This window comes from Corapipo altera, unplaced genomic scaffold (genome assembly GCF_003945725.1).
Source record: "Corapipo altera isolate COAL_440 unplaced genomic scaffold, ASM394572v1 0, whole genome shotgun sequence".
In the NCBI taxonomy this organism is placed as follows: Eukaryota; Metazoa; Chordata; class Aves; order Passeriformes; family Pipridae; genus Corapipo; species Corapipo altera.
This window is the reverse complement of record NW_020884872.1, coordinates 87,998,244-88,021,774: the sequence shown is the minus strand read 5'-3', so window position 1 is coordinate 88,021,774 and position 23,531 is coordinate 87,998,244. Positions and strand designations below refer to the sequence as shown.

The window sequence follows — 23,531 nt, the reverse complement described above, 5'->3', positions numbered from 1 at the left end:
GTGAACTGGACTGAGCTGGACCAAGCCTTTTCCTATATGAGAAATTATCAGAGCCATTGCAGCAGATAGTGTATTTCCTAAACTGGTTTAGACTACACACATATAATGGCTATAACATTGTTTTGGGGGAGAAAAACTGATTGTCTGAACCAATAAGGGAATTCTAAGCCAAAAGCACTTACTGAGTGGTCGACAAGGTGTGAGGGTTGCTTCAAGCATGGGGAGAAATGCAGAAAAATAAATCATGGTGGATCTAAAGTGTCCTTTTCTTGACCTTTCCTTCACAGTTTTGAGCAGCTGTGCATTAACTTTGCAAATGAAAACCTGCAGCAGTTCTTTGTGCGCCACGTCTTCAAACTAGAGCAGGAGGAGTACAACCTTGAGAACATCAACTGGCAACACATCGAGTTCACTGATAACCAGGATGCCTTGGACATGATTGCCATCAAGCCCATGAACATCATCTCCCTCATTGATGAGGAGAGCAAGTTCCCCAAGGTGTGTTTTGGTCTCAACCTTGCTGCCAATGACTCTCTGTTTTTTATCCCCTTTGTACATGCATGCTGGCACCCTACAAGAGATCTGCTCATCCCCAAACACACATTCACCAGTGGGTTGCCTATTTATAGTTTTTATTGCACTCTTAAAATTTCTTCCATGAGTATCACAACCATGCTAAAAGAAGTGTTTCTGATGGAAAAAAGTACCTGCAAGAGGCTCAAGAATGTCTGTTAACAATGCTTAAGAGAAAATAATGTTAAATATACTCCTTTTCGAGCACTATCTTGAAAATAGCACAACTTACGAGTGGTATTTCATCAATTTCTGTAATTTCTGCACCTGAGATACCCTCTCCAATACATCTTTTCTCAAAATAAATACACATTGTAACCAGAGACAAAAAAGAAAAGGGCTATTGATTGGAAAATTATTTTAATGGGAATAACCTTGGTTAATGTCACATCTTTTCCTGCATGCACAGGGTACAGATGCCACCATGTTACACAAGCTGAACTCCCAGCACAAACTTAACACCAACTATATTCCTCCGAAGAATAACTATGAAACCCAGTTTGGCATTAACCACTTTGCTGGAATTGTTTACTACGAAACAAAAGGTACGAGGCAGTTCCTGGTGCGCTGCAGGTTACAAGGGGATGCTCAGGGGCAGATGAGCTGCTGCTGTGTTGGAGCAGGGGTTGTAGTCCATAGTCAGTGTATTCCTTTTCTGGCTGCAATGACTTGACCCTCCAGCTGTGTCCATGAGCTGCAGAGTTTGGTCCTGTTTCATTCATGTTTGTTTGTGACAGAATGGCAGTGCTTTGCACCACATGCATCTTTGATCCAGTCTCAAGATGCGCCTCTGTCTTCCTTGTCATGGTCCCTCTCTCTCTGCCCACACATTGCTCCCATTAACTCACCGAGAACATCCAGTAGTCCAACAATGCAGAAGCTGCTTGCAGCTCACATACTACCCATGTTGCACTGTGTCATCTATATGTTGTCCCATTATTTCCCTAGGTTTCTTGGAGAAAAACAGGGACACGCTGCATGGAGACATCATTCAGCTGGTGCATTCCTCAAAAAACAAATTCATCAAGCAGATCTTCCAAGCAGATGTGGCAATGGTAATGCAGGCAGGAGAAGATCTTTATTCACAAGGAGGGGTATTCCTGGAAGGGGTGGAACATTTGCAGAGTCATATAGCTCTGATGCTGCCTGAGGTCTTTCAAACCTGTTAGTGTGAGCCAACCATCAGAAAGTGTAAATGCAGTGCCATGGGTACATCCATGCTCACACCCCCAGTTCACTGCATTCAGTTCGTCAGATATTACTATTTTGCTGTGATTGCTCCTCTCTTAATTGTGTAGGGATTGGAACAATTAGGTTTGTGATTGTAGAAATCTTAGAGAAAAAGAGATGTCCCTTCAAGCTGAGTCATCCAGATCTGTATACAATAGAGTGAGAAGTAAACTGAAAGAGGTCAGGTTTAGATTAGGTATTAGGAAGACATTCTTTCCTGGGATGGTTATTATATACTGACACAGGTTGCCCAGAGAAGCTGTGGCTGCTCCACCCTTGGAAGAATTCAAGGCCAGGTTGGATGGGGTTCTTAGAAACCTGGTCTAGTGGAATGGGGCCTTGGAACTAGATGGTCTTTCAGATCCCTTCCAACCCAAATAATTCTGTGATTCTAAGTAAAAACCAAATACTTGTAAAGCAGAGCAGAACAAAGGGATAATCTTGCTGACCATTAAGTACCGCAATAGGACTGGGAGAGACCAGTCAAAAGTTGTGTTTTACTGTTACAACAGCAGAGAGGTGGAACACCGTTTATGAAAGGCGAACTTTAAAGCACCCCTTTCCCCATCCCAGATCTCCAGGAGGGTTGGTTCTTACTCCATGCTCAGTATGAGAAAAGACTGTGTGGGCTGAAGCTTTAGAGAAAGGTACAGTTATTGTTTTAACCCTTCCCACCCCATTTCAGCATTTATTACTGGGGTACCAGCTTAAATGTTGAGATTAGTGGCTATTTCACCATTAATAACATAAATATATGATGTTTTCTTGAGTAAGTTGAACGTCTACATCTCCCCACAGAAACATCATCATTGCTGCTCCCAAAATTAAAGTATAAACTGTTTAAAATATCAGCCTTGCAGAATCTGAATGTCTACACAGATAAGTCACTATGGCGAAATCCCCCAGTCTTTCCCTAGTTAAAGCCATGGGACTACAGAGGGTGTGGGCATGACATTTTTCAAAGCAACAACATTTTTTAGAAGTCAGAGTCCCATTTCCAAATGCCAACCAATGCCACTGATGGACCAAGGGACTTAGGGACTTTCAGGAGTGCCAAACAGTTTTAAGTGCTGAATTCCTTTACCTGTTAAGGGAAAGAAATGTTTACATTCCCAAGACATTTCTTTAAATATGCTACATGCTCTTTTGCAAGCCTTGTTTGCAATCTTTAGCCATTCAGTTTTGTTCCTATTGAAATGAATGATCTTTATCTTTTTGACTTCATTAGGAATAAGATAGCATTTATCAGCCCCGATTAAACTACCAATTGGCATGACACTCCTGGTGGGTTCAGAGCTATCCTCAAATGTGGATACGCCTGTGGAAGTAGACACTAACTCCCTTAGCATCAGTGCTGCTGCTTACTTTGCTTTTTATTGCTTATTCCTCTCTGCTTTTAATTTTTGGTGCGAGCTTTGCAGTTCACCTTGGAAATGATTTCTTGCTTTTTTGGGCAGAGCAGAGATGTACTCTGGGGAATCAATGAGAGGGTTTACACAGTCATGCAGACTTCTTCACGACAACACCTACCCAAGCATCTTTAAAAGATACTGGAAGTATATAATAACCAAGTTGAGATGTTCACCTGGATGTTGTCTAGGACCCGAGAACTGAGACCTTTTGAAGCATCAGAGCACTTTTTTTTTTATATAATTCCATTAGATATCTTCAGAATCTGTCCCAAGTGGTGGTCTCTGTGTTTTGATACTTTAATGGTCTCTGTTTTCCTTTTCTGAATGAGAGATTTTTAACCTCACTGTCATGGAACTGGAAGAGGAGAAAATATTGTGTACCAGCTCCCCATGTCATGCATGTGTTAGTGTGAACCTGGAGAGCACTAATTCCCTAAATACCATTCCTCTGAGAAACTAGTTGGTATGGTGTGGCAGCACTGCTTGTTCAAGGAATAGGTAGAATAAGCAGTGGAGGATGGAACCCCATAAAGGGGGGGGAAAAAAGGAAATCTGGAGCTTTCCCCTTGGCAAAAATTTAAATTCTATTGAAAATACCTGATTTGTTGGATTAAAATTAGGGGGGAAGGAAGGGATTTCTTTAAAATTTTTGTGGAAAATTGTTTTGTCCCTGATACCTTCCCAATCATTGTGTATTGACAGCAGAGATGTGTGAGGGAGAAGAGTGGGCATGGCTGAATTTGGATGGATAACGAGTGAGGTTAAAAGTCATACAAGAATTGTTTCCAAGAAGCAAGAGCTGGACAGTGGCAGTTCCCTCAGCTTCAGGAATGCAAATATGGAGACAAAGAGGAAAAGCTAGGAGGGGGTTAGACAAAAATCTAAGAATTAATGCATTATGATCATAAGATATATTACAGATGGACCTCCAAGACTAAAAATGTGAGGCTCCCATTTCAGTTATTCCTTCTTTTCACTATTTGCTCTTCTCTGTCTCTGTTTTGTGTTTTGTTTTTTTTACCTGTGCTTCATGTAGTTTCTCTGTGGCTATGCATCCAGCACATTTGGCCAGTCGCCCACACCCACACCAAAGGTAAACTGAATACATGAGTTCTTCTGTTGTATATTCACTTCTCTTTGGCAAGGATTGTGCTTTGCTGCTGTTGGTTTATTCCTCTTCCTGCACTATCTATAGAGGATCCATTTCAAGTGACCAATGTGTTGGAGAGCATTTTTACACCTTGTTGAATAGATACAGGTGTATGATATGTCATTTATTTCTAGGATTTAACTCAGAAGAGCTTTTTAATGATGGGAATTTGGTTTGGATAAAATCAGAACCAGGCTGAGCCAAAGTTTTGAGGATTTTTTTTTTCTGATATTTGAATAATTTTAATTAACTTCAAATGAATCATCTGTGGGATTTGGCTGTTTTTTAGCATGGTGCCACCATTGGCTTCAGTGGGGCTTTATTCTTCCATGCAACTGCAAATCAGTCCTTGTTTTGCACTTTTGGGGGCAAGAAGATGACAGTTCATGTGTGAAGAGAGACTCCTGGATTGCATTTCTGGTTGCTTGGAAATGCAGTCATTCTTGAGGAGGGTTAGTTCTTGTTCAGGTGAGATCTCACATCCAAGTCTTCAAAGACACAGATAATATGGAATTTTGCCATGATCATCAAAACAGGCTTTTGGCACCTTTGTTAGGTCTTTCCTGTTGCATCTCCTCTGCTGACTGGTTCTGATAGCTTCCCAAACCTTGCTTGCTAGGTATTTGGCCATAAGTAGCATGTTGTGTGCTAAAGCTTTTGTGATATAAGCTTTGTGACCCTGCTCACATTTCCACAACAACCCTTTGATAGCCAGAGGATTATGTTGGAGATAGACCTGACTTTCAAAATTCAGATCCTTGCATGGGGCTGAATTTCATCCCTTCTTACCTCTGCAGTATCTCGGATGTTTGGACTTGGAATTCCAGTGAGGAGGATATGACCCAAAATGACACAAAGCCATCCTTTCCAGAGGTGGACTCCTTCCCCTCTGTATCATGATTAAAACTGTTTGGATTGGAACATATCATTTGACCTTACTCTAGAGTTGTAGCAATGCCCCCCCCCCCCCCCCCAAAAAAAGTCCTTCCTGAGTCAGGATACAAGAGAGTTGGAGATGGACTTTGGACAAGAGCATGAAGTGATAGGACAATGGGGAGTGACTTTGAACTGAAAGAGGGTAGGTTTAGACTAGATATTAGAAAGAAATTCTTTACTGTGAGGGTGGTGAATCACTGGCACAGGTTTCCCAGAGAAGCTGTGGCTACCTCATCCCTGGAAGTGTTCAAGGCCAAGGTGAATGGGGCTCTGAGCAACCTGGTCTAGTGGAAAGGGTCCCTGCTTATGGCAGAGGTTTGGAACTACATGATCCTTAAGTCCCTTCCAACCCAAACCATTCTATGATTCTGTGATTGTATGAGATTAAATCCAGGAGAGAATTGTGAAAAATCTCTCAGAAATATTTAGGCCAGTTTTTTCTTTGAAAACACCAACAGGAAATACAGAGAAATGGGAGACATTATACTGATGATTTCTATGAGTTTTGTTGTTGTCACAGTTGTTCTTATAACAAAACCTCATGTTTTCTAGGTTTTCTAGTGAATATGTTCATATGTGATAGGCACTGAGGTAAGAGTGGCACAGTCAAGATAAAAAATATTTTTCATATATATGTATATGTGCACATCAGTAAGCTTTATAAAAATGGGGGTGTAGTTCAAAATAGTGATACTTGGCACTGTTATATAGCCCACATCAACTTTGCACCTGAAGGCACTTCCCAGACTGCACAGCCTTTAGGAGAGAGACTGTCTCTTCACTATAATGTCACTGCAGAATCTGCTCTGAGGTGGCCTCAGCTTACAGTTTTCACCTGGAGGCCAAACCAGTGACATTGCATATGAAGACATAACAAACAAAAAGCATTATTTTTCTCGGACTTCAGAAAAACAGGCTGAGAAACAGCATGTCCCATTGACATAGCCCAATTTAGTGACCTTATAATCCTAAAGAGATGGGAGGATGATCCTTTGTCCAGAACCTTTCCCCAAAGTATTGCTGGTGGTACATGCTTTGCTCTCTTTCCCTAACTCACCTCAAGTATTTCAACTTTCTACATTTCCACTGAAGCAGGTTGCCATCTCCCTGGCAGACCCTCTGCCGAGCACAGTGTTTCTGGTGCGCCATGCAGCCTTCTCCTTCAAGGAGGAGAACGTGCAGAGGGGCATCAAGGAATAACTTCTACCATTTCTGGCTCAGTGACATTTTTCCTTGTACCTGCCATTCTTCTGTTTACTTGGTTTGAATATTACAAAGGAAAAGAACTGGTGATTACCCTGGCTGGCACTCTGGGTCTGTATTAAGGCCATCATACCTAACATAACTTGGTGTCCACTTTAATTCACTAAACCTATAAAGTACAGATAGGATGAATTGTTTTCTCAGCATTGGACAGATAACTACCTAAATATGTCCAAGACACCAAAGAAAGGAGTTTGAATAGATCCCTGGAGATTTTACAGCTTCACAGAGATGCCGGGGAATGTCCTGATGCTCCAGCTATACCACTGAGGATCTAAGACGCCCATGCTGGGGAGCATCCTATTGTGTCCTGGTGATGTATTCTGCCTTGACTTTTGCCTTGATGTTACTACAAACAGCCACATACATGTTTGCACCTCCAAAATTCAGGCTAGCTTGAGGTGGCAGAAAGAAGTGGCACTGAAGCATGTCCAAATGTCATGCTGGTCTGTAGATCTTTCTGAACTCTCTTCTTGATGATGCTTCTCTGTAAATCATCTAATTCTCTTCTTTTTCTTCTTTTTCTCTTCTGCTTTTTTTTTTTCGTCCTTTGTTGTTGAGCACAGACTGAGTGATACCTCAGTGCTCCAGTCTGGGCTGCAGCACTTGTGAATCCTGCTCATCCTTCCCCACGACGCATAGCTCTCATCCTCTCTTGTGATAGGCTCTGTGTGGACACCAGTGGAGAGATGGTCTGAGTCCCAAAGACATCACAGTCTCAAAGTTTGAAAGCTAAGATGTACCTTTTCTAAGAAGAAAAGCAGAATGTATCAGTCCTTTCTCCTTCAGGCTGTGGAGACTGGGTCTGGTTTTAGCTAAAAAAATGCTCCTCCTCTGCAGTAAATCCTGCATTTTCAGTGCCTTTCTGGGCTGTGTTGACAGGGTGCTCCAATTCTTTTTTTGGGGTCATTTTGTTGGAAAAAAGGAAGAGATGTGATCCTCGCCACACTGGTATTGAGATGAGGTGGAAGGTACCACAGTGACTTGAGTGGTGTCACCCATCCCTGAAGGCCGAAGCTGATGCAAAGCACTTACCAGACTATTCGTTGTGTGTCTGAGAGCCCACATAGTGCCATTAGGGCTGGTGCCCACCAGTGGGACAGGTCTGTGCACAAATGTCAGGCCCTGAAAGTGAGTGAATGGGATGATGCAATCTTGACAGGAGGAGCCCAGACTACTCTATTTGGATAGGAAGACAAGCTGCTCTCTGGTCACTGTCCCTTCTCTTCAACCCATCCCAGCAAAAGCTCTCAGATGTAAGGATGGAGACAGCACCACTGCTTTTTACCAGAGCTGGATGCATGCAGGGAAGAAATGCAAGGCATCAGCAACCTAGAGAGGCATGTCTTGCTGTCTGGGAGCAAACCACTCATGCATTCCCTTGTAGATCCCTGTACAAAGCCTTGCTCCCTTCCTACCACCATGGCTGAAAAATGATCTCTCCCAGCCAAGCCCAAATTGACTAAAATCTGGCTAACATGCAGTTGCTTCCAACTTCCAGCCCTGCTCCTGCATCTGTTGCTGCTTCTGACCCCTATGGCTGTCCTTCCACATCTCACAGAGGTGACCCCTTGAGCATAATTAACAAAGCGATAAGAAAACATCCATCAAAGCCTTCTAAATCAACACTCTTGCTGAAACAGCATTTTCCTTAGAAAATCTGTGACAGAATGTGAGCATCAGACTCTACAGTGCTCTGCAGGTAGCAGCTGCATCATTAATTACCCTAGATTTGTTAACAGTTTGTCCTTCAGGGGAGGATTTTGCTGGGAAAGATCACTGGTAGCCCCCATGCTCTTCTTGACAAGCAGGCTAGAGTTTTGTGGTTGTTTGCATGAGATGAGTTTTCTCTTGTTGGAATTCTATGATGACTTTGTGTTTGTGTTGATTGGGTTTGTCTCAACATCATATAAAACCTGAGCTATGTAAACTCCCAGCTTATGGCAAAGGTGTTGGACTAGATGGTATTTGTAGTCCCTTCCAACTCAAACAATTATGTGATTCTCTGAAATTCCTCCGTTTTGGGGGATGGGAATGCTATCTGACAGGTTACTAGTACTATAGGATAAAGCATATGTAAAGATTTTAGTAAAAATAGAAACAAAACTCACTATGTTGCGAAACATGGCAGCAAAGCCAATGCAGATGGGGATTTTGTGACTCCACATGTGGCTTGACCACCTGCAAATAAGAGGATGTTTGGAGGAAAAATGTGTTAAAATCTTGCTAGAATCCTCCCTTTGGGAATTCCTGGTCACCAGGTCACGTCACAGGTCATGTCACAGTTCACCCTATTTTTTGTTCAGAGGGAGTTGCATCCTGGTACCCAGCTCTTCCTTCAACCCACCAGCATTAACTGCTGCCCCACAATAGCTCCCTGAACGCCAGACCCTACGAGACACACAGCACCACTGTGACTGATGTGTAATGAGCTCAGGTAATAGTGACTGACACATAAAATGAGTTAGGCACTTCATTTAGTTTGGAGGTGGTTTAACAAGGTTCTTCCAGAGCAGGGAGAAGGGACTGATGTTTCTCATTTAGAAACACTTGCCCCAAAATAGAGATAGGGTTATTAATTTAACCAAGGGAGATAAATCAAGCAAAATACTCAAAATCATCCTAGACCAAACTAGACTATTTGGTCTAGTTAATAGTCTTTTCCAAACACAACTAGAATCTGTGGTAGTACAGGCTGAGGAATATAGACCTTAGCAGAAGTTTCTGGACTGTTGCAGAATCACCCTGCAGCAAGCATGCCCCTGGATTGTTGTTTACTGTACATGGGCATCTGGTCCTCACCCCAGGGAGCAGGAGGGTCTCAGCCTGACATGGGGAACTGTGGCAGAGGGGTTGGCATGACCATGCTACAGGACATGGGGACAGGGAAACCCAAGCCATTGCTGAGGAGCACCCTTGGGCAGCTGCATTGCCCCAAGCTGCAATACAGAGAATTTTGATGGCCCAGAAGAGGCTGTTTGCTCTCCCAGGGAGATCTTCCTCATGGCTCTGCATAGGAAGGACAGGTTTTCCAGTCACACTGGGAGGTTCGAGCAGGAGAAATTAAATTATAGCACTTTTCCTCCCTGCATAGACACATATGGAGTAGGTTGCCAGAGCCTGGCTGTTGCAAGTTCGCTGACTGTGCCCTTCCCCTCTCCTGCCACAACTTTCAATCACCTCTGGCCCCACTCTGCGCTCCAGCCCTGGCTGCCACGGGAGGTTCCTGAGGACGCAGCCAGAGGGGAAAGGCACTGTTATCCTTTAATTTCCTGAGTCCACTCCGCTGTGGTTTTGCAGGGAGCAGAGACGAGGAAGCGCTCACCAACGCTCAGCAGCCAGTTCAAGCGGTCCCTGGAGCTGTTGATGAGGACTCTCAGCGTGTGCCAGCCCTTTTTTGTCCGCTGCATCAAGCCTAATGAGTACAAGAAGCCCATGGTAAGTCCTGCTTTTCTCTTCTTGTTACTTTTCATACAAGACTGCTCATGGGGCTGTTCTGCCTTAAAGCTGCCAGCAAAATTCCTTTGGGCATCAGTGGAGTGCTTAGAAAACCAACCCACAACCTGTTCTGCAAGCAAGGGAGTCACCAAATGGTTGGCAAAATCAGGCACTTGCTTTGCAATCCAACAGCACCCCAAAACTTTTTGCAGAGGGGAGCTTCTGACCCTGCCTTTCTTCCCTAGTACAATCTCAAGGAATTCACCCTGCAGCCCTTTATCCTATAGGAAATGCCTTTCAACTTCCATAGGGGGTAGGCACCTCTCTGCCAGAGACTTTGGTTGAGCCATAGATTAATTTCTATGGCAGGGTTCAATGTCTTCTAAAAAAAATTTCCCCATGGGTGTTCTCCTCAAAATCTTTGCTCCCAGTGTATCTTGCTCATTTTAAATCCTGTTTGATCTTTTTTTTTTATTTCACCACTTGCAAAAGCACAATTCTAAAAGCAGAAGAAAAAAGAGGCAAAATAGCACAGAGGAAATGTGAGAAGTTATTTTACTCCAATTCCCAGTGATTTGCTTCAAAAGCAATGAACACTATGGGGACAAAATTCTAGGAGCAAATGAAAAGGAAGGAGAGGACTGTAAATCCCCCTGCCCACAAACTGTTCATGTAGAGCACTCCAAATTTTTCAGCAGAAGAAAGGCAGTAAGGCGGGTACCGCATACCACAATCCCACTCTCAGCGCCTTGCAGGATCGGACCTTGATTCTATGAGCAATCACTGTTACCTGCTCACCACTCTTTATAGTGATATTGCTTGGGGAGGAAGAACTTTATTTAATAAATAAAGCTAATCTAGCCAGAGCTGGAGCTTTATCTAAAGTCAGTGTCCATTACCAAAGCTCAGCCAAGTGCAAAGAAGCATAAAATACTGAATTTCAGAGCTGTTATGCACAAGCAGTGTTTATTTGAAACTTATTTTTGCTGTTCACTGAACCTAATATGATGCAGGGTAAAAGGTTTGGTGACTCTTTCAGATCAGTTTATTGTGCTCTTAACCTGCTTTTGGTGAGAGTAAAAAGGCACCTAATAGCATGTTAATGGAATACGCTGGGTTAATATTTAACAATATGTCTGATCTGAGATTATCGTCTGAGCACAGATCAGAACAAGACCTTCTTTATGAACATGGGTGATGTTGAGAAATAGATGTACATCCTGAACTGATGTTAATAAATTATTGCCAGTACCCTGACTTTGAGCTGTTTTTACACATGGATGTCTGGAATTCAGTCTGGTATTTTGTATCCTGCATAAGAAGTCTGTATTTCATCAGTTCTTGCAAGTGCTAAGGCAGAAGTCTCTGTTCAACCTATTTGTCTACAAAACTTTCAGTGGACATTAAAACAGCTCCAAGTTTGAAAAATTCAGACAAAGAGAAATTAATTTCCCCATTAAAGAACTGAGTGGTTGAGCTAACAGAGCTAACAGAGACGGTAGTGCGATATGAAATGTGATTTATTGCTAAATTTATTTTTGGCCTTGGTTTAATAATCCAACGGAAAAGAAATCCTAGATAAAAGTACACAGAGAACTGCAGAGTGACTGCAAAGAGAACATTTTCTGGGAGGTCATTTTCTGTCCCTGCCTTTGAAGCAAAACATACTGATAGTGATAGGAAATGGGATACCAGAAGTGAAAGGTCAGTGGAAAGTCCTGACTGTTGGTTACTTTATGTTATTTTAAAACTTTTACTTCCTTCCAAAATGTGCTTTAGGAGGGAAAAAAAATTGTTTGTATCGGATGCTGGCTGGAATTCTCTGGGTCTGTACATCACCCCAAGCCATTGCTTCTGAGTATTGCTCGTGTTAGTCCAAGAGAAATGTGTGGGATGAATTAGATAGCAAACCATGCAAATAAAGTCAAAACTGTCTTCAGCAGTCTGTGCCTCATCAGACCCTTATGCCAGGAGTACATAGTTGCCCACACATAAAATGAACTAGCCCTACAAACTCCAGAGGGTTATTTGCAAGACCACAACTGCTCACATATCCTCACATAGTGCAGATCCTCCTGTCCCAGGATATACAGCTGAGATACAGGGATGGATATCTGCGAGATAGGCACATACTTACTTTCCTTGCTCGCTTCAGGGAGAGCCCAGGTGGCTCACATTTCAGATGCTGGTATCTGTACCTGCACAGACACTCACATCTTAGCTGAAGGGAGGGCAGATGAATAATGCCCTGGCAGTAACTCTTTGGCCCCAGCTGGGATTTACTGTCCCGACTTTTTGTGGTTGCCAACACCACACCATGTCTGCTTTTAGTTTACATCACTGCCCATTTTCCCGAGGTGATGTTCACCATTGTATTGTGCTCTCCATTTCACCACTCAGTCCATTGTGTAGGACACATCCAGTTTTGCAAGTGGGAATGAGAAAAATGGGGTGAGTCACAGTCAGCAGTCTACAGGATCAGGCCCAAGACAACCAACACTCCTACAGCCTTGGGTCTACCAAGAGAAGGATTTGGGTGGATGCTTGACTTGTTTGCCCCATACATCTTCAGAGTCCCCAATTTCTTATGGCCAATCCAGGCCAAGATTTGCAGTCAAACCTCAGTGTACTGTAACCTCCCCAGCTGTTTGATCGGGAGCTGTGTGTCCGTCAGCTGAGATACTCAGGGATGATGGAGACCATCCGCATCCGCCGAGCCGGATACCCCATCCGCTACACGTTTGTGGAGTTTGTGGACCGGTACCGGGTGCTCATGCCTGGGGTGAAGCCAGCATACAAGCAGGTATGTTACCTTCTTCTGCAGGTAACAAATGCTCTCTGCTGGACTCTCCAGAGATATTTATGGGATGTGCATCCTCTCCAAAAGCAATTATGCAGTATTTGATCCCCAGATGTCACAGGGGTGCTCTGGGCTTTCCAAGTGAAGGAAAAATGGTTACAGGGCTGGCAGGGGCAGCTAGCCATATCCACTCTGTTCCTCTCACTTGTCTTAAATGTGGTGACAGTTAAAGCCCTAGGAACCTCCTTAGCAGAAAACTGCAAGATTTGGGACCAGGAAGGGTCCACACTGGGTTTGGGAGGAGCAATGGATGAGTCTGGTCCTGGGGAATACCAATACCCTTTCTACCAGGGCGACCTGCGTGGGACATGCCAGCGTATTGCTGAAGCAGTGCTGGGGAAGGATGATGACTGGCAGATTGGCAAGACAAAGATATTCCTGAAGGTGGGTGGTTCTCCACAATTCCCCCTGCTGTTTTGGAGGAGCCTGCCTCTGAAGGAGTCTCCTACCATTTCCTTTCCATCACATGATGTGACCCTTTCCCATGTTCTCTGGGCTGGCAGGTCAGTGGGTAGAATCTGGGTTACGGCAGAATATTTGGGGCCAGTTTAGGAGCCGAAGGCAGGAGGAGATCTTGACACTGTGCCAGCACTGATGCATTCACAAATCCATACAGACATGAAAGTAGTCACATACAGTGTATAGCGTTTTTCCTTCTGGACTGAACAGCTCAACCTCATTTCCTGCCTTCACCCAAAAAGGATAGCAGCAGGGGGGATGCCCATGCAGAATCCTGCAGAGAGAGGGACATGAGCACAATAGGCTTGCTTTGCTTTATGCACGTCCTTGTGCAACTCAGTGTGTGCCCACAGTCTCCTTTCCTGCATCAGTCCAGCAACATAGAGCAGTCCAGTGTTGCAGGTCCCCTGCAGCCCCATTCACATGCATCTTTCCTTACAAACCAATTCCTATACTGTAGAGAAGATAACCCTTCTCTCGAGCAAAACTCTCAGAAATAAACCCCAGCTGCGTAAACCTAAATTCACCCCTAACCACATTGTCAGCACAGACACCCCCATCTCTTCCCTAGAATTTGTTCCTACTAGTTGATCTTTCCAGAGCCTGTTATCAAGATCTCGCAGCTGTCAGGGCAGGAAACAGAGAAACTGGGAGGCCCCAGGGGGCTACATGAGGTTGAGCAAAGCAGGAAACATGTGGAGCTGCCTGTACTGCACCCAGTGCTCAGTGTACCATGGCCAGGACAGAAAGCTGAATCATACATGGCATGGGAGGAATCAGAATGAAACTTGGACTGATGCAACTGAAAGTCTCAGGGCAAAGGAAATTCAGTGTTTCAAGGAACTGGTTTTTCCTTTGGATAAGGAGAAGAAGCGATGGGACACAGGCAACCTGGAGTTTGTTTCCAAACCTCTCCAGTGCTGCTAGGAACTACTCCCATGACTGAGAGCACTGAGAGGGAGCTCTGCATGGGAAGGGCAATGTAATTTGGTTGTTTTCACACTATGAAGTATTGCATTTGCAGCTTCTAGATGCCCTGGATCATTTGGGAATGAAGATGATAGATCACTAGGGTTATGCTAGGATTTCTCTAGTGAGTAGATGGGGTGATACTTGGGATTTAAAATGACCCAGGAGTTTATTTTGAACATGTGCCCCGGAGAAGGGCTTTGTACCACCCCCTCCTGCTACATGTCAGGCAGATGGAGAGCTTGAGACATTGGTGCTGTGTTGCTTCCTCCCACAGGACCACCACGACATGCTGCTGGAGATTGAGAGAGACAAGGCCATCACAGACAAAGTCATTCTAATCCAGAAGGTCGTCCGTGGGTATAAAGACAGGTAGGTATGAGCCTCACTGCCAAATGGAAGATGGGTTGTGTGGGATGCTTCTTCCAGCAAGTGACTCCTGGTGGCTGCATCCCTCCTTTGGTGCCCGATGGCCAGAGGGAACTCCTGATGTGTTGACACTCAGGTGCAGCAAGTATTGAAGGAAATCAGTAGAGATAGAAGAGGAAAACTGTGTCATCTGCCTCAAACCTGGATGGAATAGGATTTTCTGCCCCTGTTCAGTGCTGTCTTCAGAGGATCTGGTGTTTGCTATGACAGTGCAGCAGTAGGACTCTGAGCCTGCTAAAGCAGTCTATGGAGATGCCCACAAAACTGCAGTGGGACCACAGGGTCATCCACTGTGACTGAAATTGCTCTCCCCAAAGCCTAGGGGGTTTAGAGCTCTTCTCTTTGCAACCCAGTTGCAAGATATGGGAGGAGGACAGGTAGCCCATGGGGAACTCACAGCACCATTGTGGATGAAGATGGGGAACCACAGGCAAGGATAAGCTTCACCCACGGAGGAGGGAGAGTTCTTGGAACTTTGTGCTCTTGGACTGCCAAACCATGGCTGTGACTCAGGTTGTGCTTTGCAGAAAGAGCGCATACTAAATAACTCATCAATCTTTCGCACACTAATCTTAGCGTGACCCCCAAGCCCTTCCAACACAATGATCTCCAAGGTGTGTCTGCAGGTAGAGTCAGATCAGCCTAAGAAGGATTGGAAGAGCAGATAGGGGTAGCAGGATGGTGTTGAAGTTTGCTCTTGATCATTTGGGTGAGATTGAATTCATTCTCAGATGCTAGATTGAAGTCAGAAGGACACATAGCGAAGAGATTTCAGATGTGAGAAGAGGGTGCAGGGCTGGGGGAAGAAGGGGACCATTCTCAGCATCTCCTGCTTCCCATTCCCATAACCTGGCAGAATCTGCCTGCAGAGACCTATCAGAGGAAGCTCCTACAGATGTTTGTATGAAAGCAAGATGAACTGGGGAAGGAGACATTTTCAGGCCAAAATGCAGCATTTACTCCACCTGGACGCTCAGGTTCAAATCTGCAAGAAATGAGGCCCAGGAGATGATGATGATAACTTGTGGCCAAACTACAGAGGCAAGTGATTAAAATGCCTTTGCAGGTCCAATTTCCTGAAAGTGAGAAATTCAGTCCTGATGATTCAGAGATACTGGCGTGGACATAACTGCAGGAAGAACTACGGTGCTGTAAGTACAGGGGTGCTTCCTCACACCTCTGCCTTCCTACCTCTTTCAGCTCGGACATATGTAAGAGTTTCCTGGTTCAAAATGTCCCATTGAATGTAGGAAGTGGGGAGGTTGGCCTTTATCAGCTGGAGCGATGAATGGAAGTTTGCTCTTTATGCTTTGTCTTCTCATTGGAGAGAGCACCTGACAACCTTCTAGCTGTCCTTTTCCCCATGAGTTAGATGCCCATTGCACCAACTGGTCGCTTGAGGTTTTATAAGTCTTCCCCTAGTTTCCAGATGACTGAAAACTCAAGAGCAGCTTGTTCTAAAAACCAAACTCCATCTCCAAGTGGGAACATATTGAGTTTGTCCCTAACCCAATAGTCCTCTTCTCTTCCTGTCTCAGCTGGCTCTGACCCAACAGCAAGTCATTTGCAAAGTGAGTTGGGATCTAAAAGAACTCAAAATCATCCTCCAAGCATGCAACTTGATAGGAATAGCCTCTTCCAGGCTGGTCAGGATGCTGCCTCCTGCCATGAAACAGCGCCTTGACTGTCAGGCAGGAGGTTTGCAGATGCCAGACCTCTATGGGAGCAACCCTTATGGCTCGTGGCTGTCTTGAGATGACCAACCAGATGTCTTGAGGCCTCTGTAGGACTCAGTGAGGAAGAAACTATCTTTGTCCTTTCTGGGCTTTGAATCAACGCAGCAGCCGACGGGCTTCGTTTCTCCAGCCTCTTGGGGAACCTCCCGAAGGTTTGTCCTTGTGGGGACTGATTTCAGTGGCTCTTATTTACAACCGTGCAAGAAGGAGATTAGCAATGGAAGTCTGCTTATGATGACTGAGCCCCTGGGTGGTGGGGTGGTTTCATCCTGCTCCCTCTTGCAGATGCGGATTGGCTTCCTGAGGCTGCAGGCCCTCTACCGATCCCGCAAGCTTCATAAGCAGTACCATATGGCTCGCCGGCGGATCATCGAGTTTCAGGCACGATGCCGGGGCTACTTGGTCCGTAGGGCTTTCCGCCATCGCCTCTGGGCTGTCCTCACCGTCCAGGCGTACGCCCGGGGCATGATCGCCCGAAGGCTGTATAAGCGCCTCCGGGGGGAAGTAAGTACTGCAGAGGAGAGGTCAGTCGTGGGCAACAGAGGTGGGGAAAGGGGAGAAAAACCTGCTTCCACATCACGTGCTCTTGGGATCTGTTTTTAAACGAAAAAAATTTCCAAAAATAAGTAGATGCCTGTTCAGGAGGGCTCTTCTGTTTATTCCCACAGTATCATCGACGCCTGGAAGCGGAGAAACTTCGACTCGCAGAAGAGGAACGACTCCGAAAGGAGATGAGTGCCAAGAAAGCCAAAGAGGAAGCAGAAAAGAAGCACCAAGTACATCAGGACTGATCTCTTTCTGGGGTTCTGTCTGTTTTCCAGGGACTCATTTTGCTCCTTTGAGGGGCAATGACAAAAATATCTAAGAGTTTTCTGCCCTGCTTGAGCAGTTTGTATTTAATTCTCTAGAGTACTCTGTGCTCTAACTAGTTTGAAGCTGCTCCAGAATTTCTGATCTGCTGCACAGGAATGCCAGAGATTATAGTTATTATTCACTTGCTTTTGCTATTGTATAAAGGCTGAAGGGGGAACTGGGACACCCTGTATGTGGGCACATGCAGGGGTTTTGTATAAAATAAAAAAATAAGATCAATGGGAGTTTCTGTACATGGACTGACTCCTAAACAGGCACTAAGGAAGCAGAAAATGCTATTGCTTTGTCCTTCCGCAGTTAAGGAATTGAGACGTAGGCATGTCACTCATTTGCTCCAAGTCATGATGCTGGTATAGTGCACTAAGCACTGGGCAGTCTCTGCCTTTCTAAAACCAGGCCCTGCAGAATTTAGTTCCAGCTCTTTGAAAGGAGCCAGTTCAGTCATTGCACTTGTCCTTTTGCAGGTACGCCTGGCCCAGCTGGCACGGGAAGATGCAGAGAGAGAAGTAAAGGAGAAGGAGGAAGCACGTCGTAAGAAAGAGCTCTTAGAAAAAATGGAGAAGGCTCGCAACGAGCCAGTGAATGACTCAGAAATGGTGGACAAAATGTTTGGATTCCTGGGGACAACCTCCTCCCTGCCTGGCCAGGAAGGACAGGCACCCAATGGTTTTGAGGTACTGGGGATGTACATGTGCCTGACTATTACATGGAAGGCTTTAACAAAATATTAATGAGACAACAAAGAGTACAGTATTACAAAAATGTGTCTCTTAAAGCTTCCTTCAAGGCCAGACTATTCTCTGTGGCCCCAGAGGGTTATCATGCTGTGGCTGGGGATGCACAGGCAGCCTGTTGGCTTTCTCTGGGGCTACTGAATGGAGGAGAGCAATATCATTGAGGACCTGTGGCCTTTGAGATCTTTTCCTTTGCGGCTCATCACAGCTTGCAGCATTTAGCTCTTGGGCACCCTTTCCCCATGCTGTGAGTGGGGCCATGCTTGTTTCTTCTGGTGCTGCTCTGGGGACATTCCTGGGCACAAGCATGTCCTTCAGAGTTTGGGCTTTGCATGGGCTCCAGAGCTATATTCCATGTTTTCCCTCTGGCTGACTTTTCCTTTGGGATGAAAATCAGACATAGAGAAAAGTCAGGCCTAAAGGGAAGGGGTAGTTCAATATCCAAAGCCATGCTGAGTGTCTGGCATGTCCTTCCACAACAGGATCTTGAGCAAGCCCAGAAGGAGCTAGAGGAAGAGGACCTGGATGCAGCATTGCCTCTCCCTGAGGAAGAGGAAGAAGATCTCTCAGAGTACAAATTTGCCAAGTTTGCTGCTACATATTTCCAGGGCACAACGACACACACATACATCCGCCGGCCTCTCAAGCAGCCTCTCTTGTACCATGAAGATGAAGGAGACCAATTGGTGAGGCAGGGGATGAAAAATCTTGAGCAGGGCCGGGTGGGTTGCAGCAAGTTTGGGAAACCATTCAGCCCAAAGGTACCAGCAGTTTCCCTTTGGGATACACTTATCTGCTGCACAGGTATCAGTAGACACTGTCTTGCCAGCATGTTTTTAGTGCTGGTAAGACAATACCAAATAATAGAGGGATGTAGCATTAGAGAGGTGAGTTCTTCTCCTTGATATTTGTATTAAGACAATTAATGAAGTGCTCTTGGCTCAGGGCATGGGCAATGAAAATTTTTGTATATCACTTCTAAAGCTTCTGAGGAGATGGAAAAGTTACTTCTTACCTGGTTAAACACACCAGTGCAGATCTAGAAGAACTGCTTGTTCTGTAGCCAGCACTACAAGAGCAGAAATGCATTGAACCTGCATGGCCATAATGCACATTACGTTGACCATGAACTTGCCCTCACTGTGTTCTCCGTCCCCCTCTGCAGTGGGGGTTAGGAGCTGCCAGTCACTGCCCCTCAATAAGGTTGGCATCTCCTACCAATAGCAAACCCCTTGTAGGGTGCACAAATACACTCATGATGGCACAAATGCAAAAAGCCTGAATGTGTGGACCCAGCCACCAGCCTGCCCAGCATGCACAGGGGGAATGTATGCTACAGGCAAAACCGTTGTGTGTGATACAGGGAAATGTTCGATCTCCTGCAGACGTACAGAGAGACCACAGTGGTTATTCTGACAGATTCAGCATGGCTTGACCACCCCCTCCACTGCACTGGTGTGAACTAATGGAACATAACTTTCCTTTCAAATAGGCAGCACTTGCTGTATGGATCACTATCCTCCGTTTCATGGGAGATCTCCCTGAGCCGAAATATCACACAGCCATGAGTGATGGTGGTGAAAAGATACCAGTTATGACGAAAATCTATGAGACTCTTGGCAAGAAGACTTATAAGAAAGAACTACAGGCTCTGCAGGGAGAAGGAGAGGTAACTGCTGTGGCTGTAGAAGAGATGCTATTATTAGGTGTTGGATATTGACATGTTGGAAAGAAACAACTTGTGGGGTTTGCTGCAGGCAATCAGTTTGTTGATTTTATTTGCACTTATGCTACAAAGGGTGAATTGCCCATGTGTCAACTGTTAATCCTGTCCTTTCTTCACAGGGATAACTGAATGTCCCCCAGCAATAAAGTGAAGGAAGTGCCCTGATACCTCTCATGGGCTTTGTTCTCTCCTCCCCACCCCACAGGGCTAAAATACATGGAGGGAATGCAATGTCCCATGTCATCAGTTTCTCATTTGGGGATTTCTTTTTGATCTGCAGTGAGTCAGAAGAGATTAAATTAAAAATGTGCCCTTAATCTTGGAGCAGGAAGTAATAAGTTACCAGGAGATTACACTGTGGAAATTAAAAAAAAAAAATCCCTATTTCATCCTAAGTGTATTTTGGGATGTCACTGGGGACTTCATCTTAGTATCCTTCCCGGATAGGACATTGTGCTGGGTAAATCAACATCCATAGCACTGATATACTTTCATCTTTGGCAATTGCTTCGTTCAGTAGGACAAGGTATTATCGACTGTTGACATCTTCTGGATGTCACTGTTTAATTTTCAAGAAGTTTTCTTGACAAACCTCTGCAGCATTTGCAGAAGTAAATTAACAAATCTCCTAGTTTTTAGAAATTATTATACCATTCAACACTTTCAGTGAATTATCTGAGGAGAGTAGCCTCATCCAGACTGTAATTCTGTAAAAATACACGCCAAGAATCACCTTTCATTCCTTCTACCCATCATTTCTTGCTTATTTATTTACAAAAAGGCATATTTTGGCCAATTGAGACATCAGATAGTACAGAAGAGAAGGAAAATTTAAGCTGTCCTTTTTCTCTTTGGTTACATCATCTCTTCAGAGTGCAAAAGATGCCTGAGCTGACCCTGAGCAAAATGATATGCAACTCCAGGCTTACAGTACCAACTTGTCTTTATAAGGGATATAAACCATCACATCTGCAGGACTAAAAGTGTTGATTGTATGTGACACCATAGTCCTTTCAAAGCTGTTTAAAATGGGGAGGGTTTAACTGGGTCAAAAAGTTTGATATAAAAGCAGAAATCCAACAGTAACTTGATGATATATAGTCAGTGCCTGGGGCTGTTCCACATCAAATTTATTCTTCTGGGAAATCTGATAGAGCACAGGACTGGTTAAAAGTTATGAAACCACCTGTCCATGAATTCCTGGCTAGATGGCTTCCAGCTACAAACCCCCTGTGCAAATGGCTTGTCCCAGAGAGTGATCTCCAAGTGGCTCATCTCGTTTGCACTGTCATAAGCAGAAGTGGGTGGACCTGGGTTGACTAGGACAGCCATGTATTCAACATAACTTTTTTCAGGTGTCCCCAATATATAATTTTTATTTGAGGGATGCTCATGGTTTAGAGAGTATCTGCAAAATTCAGAGCCACATTTGGGGTTTCAAGGGGTACAGGATATAGATGCACACTTCTGGTTCCCACCAGCCTCTGAAATATCTCACACTTTGTGCAGGATTAATGGTCTTTTGCAGGAGTCCATGGGAGACAGGGAGAGCACTTGGCAGGGTTCTGTGTCTCACCCATTGCATCCACCCTTCTTGCTTTGCAGAGTACTCACATTGATGGGCACAAGAAGAACAGTGTGCGGCACAAACTGGTCTCCTTAACACTCAAGAAGAAATCCAAACTGACAGAGGAGGTGAGAGGAGATGCTTGGCCGCCTGGCAGCACAAGTGCCGTTGGATTGTCTGCAGCCCTCTCTGACTCTCTTCTGCTTTTCCCTAGACAACATAGAACCAGCCCTCCTCTGGGTTTGGCGCTACCTGTCTCTCTGCCTGAAAGATTTAAGGAGTGTTTAAGGGGAAAGGTTGGCTTCCCGTCTCCTTGAGTCATTCTGCACCTCGCACCGGCCTCCCCTCGGCTCCCGTTCTCCATCCATCCAGCACCTTCCCTCCCCTCTTTCACAGCCCTCCATCCAGCTACTGATACCTCTCACCACTCTGTGATGGTCTGAATGTTATCCCTGCTTTTAGCTTCCTGCCCTCCACCGTGGCATAGGTAGAAGAGTTGGAGTCTCCAACTACATTCACCCATCCTCTGCTCTGCTCCAGTGCCAGGGACAAAGCTCCTCATGGGAGCAGTTGCCCCAAGCTGAGAGCTTTTGAAAAATCCCATCTCAAAAGAGTGAGGAGCAATAAATCTTTTGGGTGGGGGGGATGAAAACAATGCAAAGACCATCCTTTTCCAGAGCAGGCACCATCTCACCTGGCTTTAGCTATTTGAGAGCATGAAGATTGCTCCCTAAGATAGTCGCCCTCTAGAGTCACATACTCTAGAAATGTTGGTCTTTCTCTAGTGACTTTAAATGGAGACTGAGTTGCTTGGCTGAGACAGAGAACTGGTAGGCAGATTAATTCCATCCCTGCTTTCACAAACAGCACCATGCTTATGCATTTTTGGCTGCATCACTAGCATGGGGAGTGAGTCCATTTTGTCAGTGGTTTACTGGTTATTTTAATAGGAATAAATTAAAGGGGCACATCTTCCTTGGCAATAAGATGGGTTTATTCCAAAGATCCTTGGTGGCCCTCTCCCATCTGCAAGACCAGCTCAGAGCTGGGATGCAATGGTGCCATTGTAGAAATCCTGGGAAAAGAGCAAGCAGGTGGAAGTGTGACTAGGCAGGACCATTTTTAACTTCACCCATACATGATTAAAGCCAACACAGTCAAACCCTCCCATTGCTGCCAAAGTCCTAGACTGGAGAACTTCTGAGACCCCTCCTGGCTGGTGGAGAAGTCCCCCTGGGGGAGCACCACACACTTGGGATGGGAGTGGGGGGAGACATAGTAACTGGCTGTACTGAAAAAGAGCAATGTGTCTGGTTGGCAGGTGACAAAGAGACTTCACGATGGTGAGTCTACGCTCCAGGGTAATAGCATGCTCGAAGACCGACCCACCTCCAACCTAGAGAAGCTCCATTTCATTATTGGTAATGGCATCCTCAGGCCAGCCTTAAGGTTAGAAATGAAGACAAAGGCATGAACATGCCATTCTTTTCATTCCTTCTTCCTTGAGCTTGTCTTGCAATACTTAAACAATTTTGATATTGTGTGCAACTTTGAAAAGCTCTCATTTTATTATTTTTATGGTTGTGTTGTATAATGCAGGCTGGACTGGATCATGTTCCTTAATGTCCATATCAGGCCCAATGGAAAGACCACACAGAGGGATTCAAACACTTCTGAAAGTCCTGCTGGCTACTGGATTGATTTTTAACACTCACTCTTGTTCCTTACTACTCTTTGTTATCCACTTGACTATTTAGATCACTTTTGTTTGTGTGAAAATTTTTGATGGCATGCTAATAAAAAACTCATTTCAGTTGCTAAAATAATTATTTAAAAATTGGAAAGTGCCAAATTAAGGCCAACTGCACATCTTTTTTTTAGCCCACGTGTGTGTGTGTGTGTTATAATACAGTCCTTGCTTGTGCAGTGTCACTCTTTTCACTCACACTTATCTGTTTACTTCAGGAACAGTGTGAGCATCTTCCTCTGATGATCACCTTCTCTCACTTTCATTTTATGCTCCCAATTCACCATGAAATCCTTGCATTATTTTTCTGCACAAAGTCTTCTTTGCAGGCAGTCCTGGTAGTGTCCCATGGGCTTTCTCGTGGGTTTTGTCAGTGTAACAGCTTGCTTAACATTTTTTTTGGCCTCCAGTGTAGATGAGGAAGTACTG

The 23,531-nt window shown here is 44.8% G+C and overlaps 1 protein-coding gene across 4 annotated transcripts in view; it reads left to right on the top strand.

Moving 5' to 3' along the window:
* Window positions 1-23,531, top strand: part of MYO7A (myosin VIIA) — a 101,280-nt gene that overhangs the window by 56,113 nt on the left and 21,636 nt on the right. For 2 of the 4 annotated variants that reach the window (XM_027668868.1, XM_027668790.1), the window contains 16 exons: window positions 288-498; window positions 983-1,118; window positions 1,522-1,628; window positions 4,252-4,308; window positions 9,865-10,002; window positions 12,647-12,805; window positions 13,154-13,246; window positions 14,568-14,662; window positions 15,786-15,870; window positions 16,741-16,959; window positions 17,124-17,231; window positions 17,793-18,002; window positions 18,545-18,748; window positions 19,555-19,731; window positions 21,394-21,483; window positions 22,677-22,804. In XM_027668868.1, the coding sequence (XP_027524669.1) occupies window positions 288-498; window positions 983-1,118; window positions 1,522-1,628; window positions 4,252-4,308; window positions 9,865-10,002; window positions 12,647-12,805; window positions 13,154-13,246; window positions 14,568-14,662; window positions 15,786-15,870; window positions 16,741-16,959; window positions 17,124-17,231; window positions 17,793-18,002; window positions 18,545-18,748; window positions 19,555-19,731; window positions 21,394-21,483; window positions 22,677-22,804 (2,217 nt within the window). The remainder of the gene's footprint in view (window positions 1-287; window positions 499-982; window positions 1,119-1,521; window positions 1,629-4,251; window positions 4,309-9,864; window positions 10,003-12,646; window positions 12,806-13,153; window positions 13,247-14,567; window positions 14,663-15,785; window positions 15,871-16,740; window positions 16,960-17,123; window positions 17,232-17,792; window positions 18,003-18,544; window positions 18,749-19,554; window positions 19,732-21,393; window positions 21,484-22,676; window positions 22,805-23,531) is intronic. The other 2 variants (XM_027669021.1, XM_027668944.1) reach the window with 1 other exon arrangement.